Source organism: Palaemon carinicauda, chromosome 1 (assembly GCF_036898095.1).
Source record: "Palaemon carinicauda isolate YSFRI2023 chromosome 1, ASM3689809v2, whole genome shotgun sequence".
NCBI classification, from domain to species: Eukaryota; Metazoa; Arthropoda; class Malacostraca; order Decapoda; family Palaemonidae; genus Palaemon; species Palaemon carinicauda.
This window is the reverse complement of record NC_090725.1, coordinates 302,339,625-302,347,124: the sequence shown is the minus strand read 5'-3', so window position 1 is coordinate 302,347,124 and position 7,500 is coordinate 302,339,625. Positions and strand designations below refer to the sequence as shown.

General features: G+C 34.2%; 1 protein-coding gene across 1 annotated transcript in view; it reads right to left on the bottom strand.

The window, feature by feature from the left end:
- The window catches only part of Tusp (WD40 superfamily protein Tusp), a 407,606-nt gene that overhangs the window by 14,590 nt on the left and 385,516 nt on the right, over positions 1–7,500 (bottom strand). The window contains 3 exon segments of the mRNA XM_068393024.1: positions 1–79; positions 1,828–2,054; positions 4,988–5,233. The exon segment at positions 1–79 is cut by the window's left edge and continues 7 nt beyond it. Of these exon segments, the coding sequence (XP_068249125.1) occupies positions 1–79; positions 1,828–2,054; positions 4,988–5,233 (552 nt within the window).

The window sequence follows — 7,500 nt, the reverse complement described above, 5'->3', positions numbered from 1 at the left end:
CACTTCGTCGTCACTGCTTTCGACGGTCCCACGCCGCTGACGGCGACGCGACAGAAGAGGTGAGTTGAGCAGGTGTTTCCTGGTGGCAGAATAACGTTCGGTAATTGAATTTCGTTGTTTTGTTGTCATTTATATCGATATTGATGTTGGTATATTCCAAAATCAAACCATTGTTCTCTGGTCCTGGATAGTGCCATAGCCTCTATACCATTGTCTTTCACTGTCTTGGGGTAGAGTTCTCATGCTTGAGGGTACACACGGGGAATCTATTCCATCTTATTTCTAAAAGTATTTATAGTTTATATATGAAAGATTTATTTTAATGTTACTGTTCTTAAATATTTTATTCTAATTTGTTTTTACTTTCCTTTCCTCACTGGAGCCCTTGGACTTATAGCATCCTGCTTTTCCAAATAGAGTTGTAGCTTAGCAAATAATAATAATCATAATAATAATAATAATAATAGTAATAATAATGATGATGATAATAATAATAATGATAATAATAATAATAACTGAGCTTTATATTGAAATTATTATACGTTTTTAGCTTCTGCTCTTTCTTTAGTTATTTGCTTAAAAGTGTTTGAAAAAACGCTGCTCGTTCGTTGTTCATTGCAATTACTTGTTTCTTTTCTATATTTAGATAATAAATAACCGCGACATTTAATATCTTTAATTAGATATAAAAGAATTGGGTAAAAATATATTCTGTGCATATACATACACACACATATCTATCTATCTATATATATCTCTAATTACACACAATTTATTGTCCTATATTAATTTCTTTAATAAGTTTTGTTATTTGGTATATTGGAATATGTTTCTTTGAAAATTGATGAGTAAAATGTGCAAGCAAACATTTTAATGAAATAATAGATAAGATTAGATCTTCATTCAAACAGGTAAAATATAGCACCACTTCATTGTTATTATTTTTATTATTATTATTATTATTATTATTATTATTATTATTATTATTATTATTCTCATTTAAAGCTGTAATAATAGTAGTAGTTATGGGATTGAATAAAATTGTAACTGTCAGTGATTTTGTCAAAGTAGCGAGTACTTTGCAAAATGTTAAACTCGAAATTGAATTAAATGTGATTCTCACTGTATTAGAAACCAGGTTTGATTAATTTATAATAAAATGCAAGGAATTGAGCTACAATGCGAAGATTATTACAGTAAGCTGCAGTATTACTGATAGGTGCTCGTGATTTTTAAGAATTCAGAATTTGATAGTAATATTTTATTTTGATTGATGAAGATCTTGAATGTTTAATTTTTATCATCGTGAATATTATTATTATTGTTATTATCACTATTTGTATTAGTAGTATTAGTAGCTGTGGGATTTTATTATAATTATTATGATTATTATTATTATTATTATTATTATTATTATTATTATTATTATTATTATTATTTATTGTTATCTCCGAAATTTGCTGCTGTATAACTCTTAACTCGAAATCCACACTTTGAAAAATGGCTAATTATTATTATCATTATCGTTATTATTATTTTTATTATTATAATGTTATTATTATTATTATTATTATTATTATTATTATTATTATTATTATTATATATAATTTTTATTGATATTTTGAGTGTTTTTTAAATTTTTTGTTTTGCTCACATAACATGAAAATGATATTATAACGTGGAGAAATTAGTTATTTTGACAATTTTAAAAGACATTGAAGAGATATTGCTCTTATTACGAATTTTAACAGACATCTGTGTTGTATTAAGTTTCAATTTTTTTATGAAGCTTTGATCATACAATAACCAACAAGGTATAGAACAGACCTGATTGGCGAAGAAGACTGATGTCTCCTCGCCTTTCTGGTCCTGACCGGTGTGGATGGAATGCTCTTGCTTGTGTGGGCGGCGGAAATGGTGGGCGTGTGTGTTGGAGTATTGAGTCGCCGGGCGGTGTCGGGCGTGGGCGTCGGGTGATGCCTCGGGGTGGGTGGCGGCTGTGGCGTCTGGCACTCCCTCTGCAGGGCGGCCAGCCTCTCCACCAGCACGCTCTCCTGGAATGAGGTTTGGGCATCGTTGTAGATTTGCTGGAAAGAAAAACCTCCCGAGAGTTAGATTAAGGTCGTCGGAGGTGTTTCCGAGATGCAAGGTTAGCTGTGCAACTCACACCTGATTAGTTGTTCATATGTTTATTCATTTGTTAATTCATTTACGCCCACAAGCAATTTGGTGAAGATATGCAGCTGAGGTGCAAGGCAGCTGAGGTGCAAGGCAGCTCTGCAACTCACACCTGATAGTTGTTCATATATTTATGCATTTGTTAATTCATCTACACCCACAAGCAATTTGGTGACGATATGCAGATGTGCAACTCACACCTGATTAGTTGTTCATATGTTTATTCATCTTTTAATTCATCTACACCCACAAGCAATTTGGTGACGATATGCAGCTCAGCAACTCGCACCTGATTAATTGTTCATGTATTTATGCATTTGTTAATTCATCTATACACAAATAAGCAATTTGGCGATGATATGCAGCTCTGCAACTCGCACCTGATTAATTGTTCATGTATTTATTCATTTGTTAATTCATCTACACCCATAATAAATTTGGTGATGATATGCAGCTGAGCAACTCACACCTGATTAGTTGTTCATATATTTATTCATTTGTTAATTCGTCTACACATAAATAAGCAATTTGGTGAGGATATGGTTTTTTTAATCTTGCAAAGCATCTAAAACATACTGTTTGTAAATTGACAGGTGAATCATTAATCCAATTCAAGGTCCCTACATAATAGGAATGGTTGGTATTATCAACAATTTAATTTCCTTAAATGAGGATAAAAATGATAAAATGCTATTATTAGTATTAACGTCGTCTTTCTTGTTGAGAATATCCATTTCAATGATGATTATTTAGTCTTAACTTTTCTTACGACTTCCCTCTATATTGTTGTAAAGGAATATTTTAATTTCATTCCCAGAATTTGGAGTAGGGCTATTGAATTCAGTAATGCTTTGTGAGTATGTGAAGAATGTGTTGTAGGTTCATATTTGTAGTGTAGATGAAAATTACTGTAAATAAGAGTGAAAGTCAACAATAGATACATACACACTCCCATTCCTTCCTTTAAAATAATTTCTAATTACCCATAACAAGTTAACCACTTATCTTTGTATACCATACATCTTCAAAATCCCTCATGACTCTGTTTACGTTTATGCCTGTCACATATTTCAAACTTATCACATAATTGTTGTTTAATGAGTACTTGGTTTTTCTTTTGTTTACGTTAATAGTTCTTATCCTTTGATTGTTAATATCCTTTTAATTTCCCACGCCTTCTGTCTTATTTTCTAAATCGAAATCATACTAGTGATATACAATACATATTATACTAAATTTTTTACTGATGCTCTGATCACTTCTACCTATGTACATTGACAAATTATTTCTCAATCCTATTCTTACGGAACCTTTCCCTTCTCTAGACATACCTTACAAACCCCAGAAAGCCACTCATTTACATTAATACTCCTTTTCTACAGATTCTCACTTTTGAGGTTCGATTGGTCATTAACCTTCTTTTTAAAACAAATCCTTTTCCACCTTGAATTTATATGTAATTATAGATCTTTCATTGCTAAAGCAGTTGATTGTTTCATTATATTCGTGTTGCCATCGATGTATTCAAATTAGTATAGTATGGGAAAGAGATTTATATGATTTTATTGCATTAATATTTTAATGACGATTTAAGAAATATTGAACAAGCTGTTGAAAGTAAGGACATAAATTTCCAATGAATCCTGCAGATCTTTATTTATGTATATAACAAATACACACTGAACATGAATAAACGAGTCCCCCCCCCAAAAAAAAAGAGAAAAAAATGGGAGCCTAGTAGTCATTTTGAAAATGACTACTTCTCACAATGTTGTATTTTATGTTATCCAATAATAGCTCCAAGGTGCTATAACAAGTCATTTTAATAAAAATCCGATCTCTATGTCACGTGTGGCTATTCACAGGCAGAAACATCATCTTTATATTATCGATCTTAAATAGAATCATTTGCAGTAAATTAAACGTATATGTGTTCATTTTACTTGTGGATCTATACAAATTAATTAACTTGAAATATAGGTATAGCAAAGAGTATACAGTACACTTAAATCACTTTTTCACCACAGTACTGGCATTTACTGGCAGCTGAGGGCCAAATGATTGACGTTCCCAGCCGCCGTGTGGCGGAGCGTCTGAGAAATACCTCCCATATATCATACCAGTATAGATTTTATGAAAAGAAAAAAAAAAGAAAATATAGAATGATGTGGAAGAAATCTAGGTACCAAAACTATAATTTGTTTGTTGTGTAAATGCTACAAAACAAACAGATGATAGATATGATACATTTCAAAAACATATTCTTGAATCATTTGTAGCATGTGCTGAAAGGTTTTAACATATCGCTAAATTATTGATTTTTTTATATAAATATCTACGGTTAGAAATTTTAACGTTTTGTAAAAGAGATATAGTTTGATTATAATCATTGAATAGACTAAGTGTGAATAAATCAGTGTCAGTTTAGTGTAAAGTAACTAAAGTGTTATTTTCCGAAAATGTAACCTGTATAGACTTCACTTTAAATATACACTCCCATATACATATGCGAACTCTGACCTCCACATACACAGCCTTATTCACACGCACACACATCTATATATATGCTGGTGTTTGTATACACACATATTTCTATTTAAATATCACGTAAACACACGCACATACATACATACATACATACATACATACATACATACACACACACACACACACACACACATATATATATATATATATATATATATATATATATATATATATATATATATATATATATATATTTATATGTATATGACTAAGAAACAGGTGGAGCTGAAAGAGAATCCTAAAATCTAAAACTTATGCTCACCTTAAGCGTCCTAGTGAAGTTCTTTTGTGGTTTTTCGCAGTTGTTATGATTTTGTTGGTGGAGATCAACGGTGGTGGTATTTGTCGTGGTGGTGGTGGTGGTTGTTGTGGTGGTGGTGGAGACGAGGAACGGATGGTTGGCGTAGTTGACTTTCCTCTTAGCAGTAAATGGAGAAGAATCCAAACTCTTGCTTTTCCCGCAGTCGGCGAGGCAAGGTCTTCTCTTGTGGTGGCTGTCTCCCTTATGCTGTTGCAAAGTGAAGGGACACTTAGATTTATGTGAAAGTTATTATGAATTCATTGCTTAACAATGTGAGCTTTACAAGGCATAAGAAGTGGCTTTTGAGGTCTGGTGGGTCATTTAGATGAATGGTCCTTAATTTTCAGTTGATGTAAGAGTTAAAGTGACCTTGTTAGAAAGAGTTATGTGAAACTTATTATGAAGTCATTGATTAACAATGAGCGTTACAAAGCATAAAAAGTGGCTTTTGAGGACTGGTGGATCATTTAGGGGAATGGTCCTTAACTTTCAGTTGATGGAGTTAATGTTAACCTTTTCGTAATTATGATATGAATTATTATTTGAACTAATTTACAGCACACACACACAGTATGTTTGCCTAGCTGCTTGTTTTCCTCTTGTTTTGGTTGTCAAGTAAATTTGTTGTTTGGAAACAAATACACACGCATTTTGATAGCACAGGGAAATTTAAAGATTTTGCTTATAATCAGGTATTGTTTAGGCATATGTTCAATTTCGTACTAACTAGATAGAGATCTGGTAGTTGATACTCTATAATATTTGAAATGTGGACATATTATAGGATAGGAATGCTGTGGGATATGTGTAAACCCTTAAATGTGTGATGTCTAAACATTTTGATAGTATGACAATTCGAGGGGTTCTGTAAACAAGTATTTAGAATAGAATATTTGTCGTCAGAAAAGAATACCCAATGTTGGTTGTGGGAAATTGTGATCCAATGAAATAACCATGCGTCAGATCGGAACACGTCTGACTCTTAGATTAGAAATTAGAATAACAGAACGAGGATCGTATAAAAAATTCTCGCTGTGAGCTCGCTCAGAAAAGGCTTTTGCCCTTTATTCCCTTAGAAATTCGTTTAGATGAGGTGTGTGCTCGTACATTATTGCTAAGTACCTAAAGGATCACATACCTATAGTCCATTTCTTTTAGAGAGGCAGATTTGCACCTACTCGCAGCGGTGCCCTTTTAGCTCGGAAAAATTTCCTGATCGCTGATTGGTTAGAATTATCTTGTCCAAGCAATCAGCGATCAGGAAAGTTAGCAAATCTGCCTCGCTAAAAGAAATGGACTGTAGAAGGCATCATTGAAGTAAGGTCATGCCATGACCAGTTTAAAGGTTTGAAGGCCACCTATAAATGCCAAAGGCAAGGGACAGGGACATTGCCCTATCAAGCAGGACAATGCCCTAGAGACTGACTATATATACATATGATGAGCGGTCAACCCCCTCCCCACTCAAGCTAGGAACAAGGAGGGCCAGGCAATAGCTGCTGACGACTCAGGAGATAGACCTATATGCTCTCCCAAACGCCCCACTGAGGTTACCAAACAGTTCTTCTTCGCTCAAGGGGTTAACTACTACACTAATTTGCAGTGGCTATTTTCCTCTTGGAAATTGCAGATCAGACTCTTTAGCTATGGTAAGCAGTTCTTCTAGGAGAAGGACACTTAAAAATCAAACCATTGTTCTCTAGTCTTGGGTAGTGCCATAGCCTCTGTACCATGGTCTGCAACTGTCTAAGGTTAGAGTTTTCTGGCTTGAGGATACACCCAGGCACACTATTCTGTTTCAATATTTCCTTTCCTCACTGGTCTATTTTCCTTATTGGAGGCCTAGGGCTTTTAGCATCCTGATTCTCCAACTAGGGTTGTAGCTTAGCTAGTAATAATGATATGGTTCAGCGTCGGGGTCTGGGATGTCAGTCAGCGCCGAGGTGATAGGAAGGGGGGGGGGGGGGGATGCTGTGTCACCATAAAGTAAAATTTTCGAGGTTGGATAGCAAGAGGAAATCAATAGATCTGGAACGCAGGAAAAATAGAAAGCTCATAAGTGGGTGGACGTTGGTTGGAAGTCATGCAGCAAAGACCATTAAGGAAGCATACAGTGTACCCATCGAAGTGAACTGTATATATTACCCCGCATACTTCCCTTACGAGGTAACGTGTAAATGTTATTCCACAGGCATTACATCATAAATTTGCATGGTACTTTTAGGAAGGAAACGAGGAAATCTAATGCTTTTTTGCTTACAAACTATTTCCGCAATTTACAATTTGTTTTCGTCTTTGGGAATCCTCTCAGATTTAAAGGGAAGTCAGGAGGGCTTTGTTGATTCGTCCAAGATTGAACTTCCATGTCTTGTCCGTCTTCATTTGCACTGTGTCTTTTACGTGTGAAGGAACCCGGACGGAAAAGTACAGTACTTAAATTTCTTCATGTCTTGTAAATAAAATAGGGGGAAGGA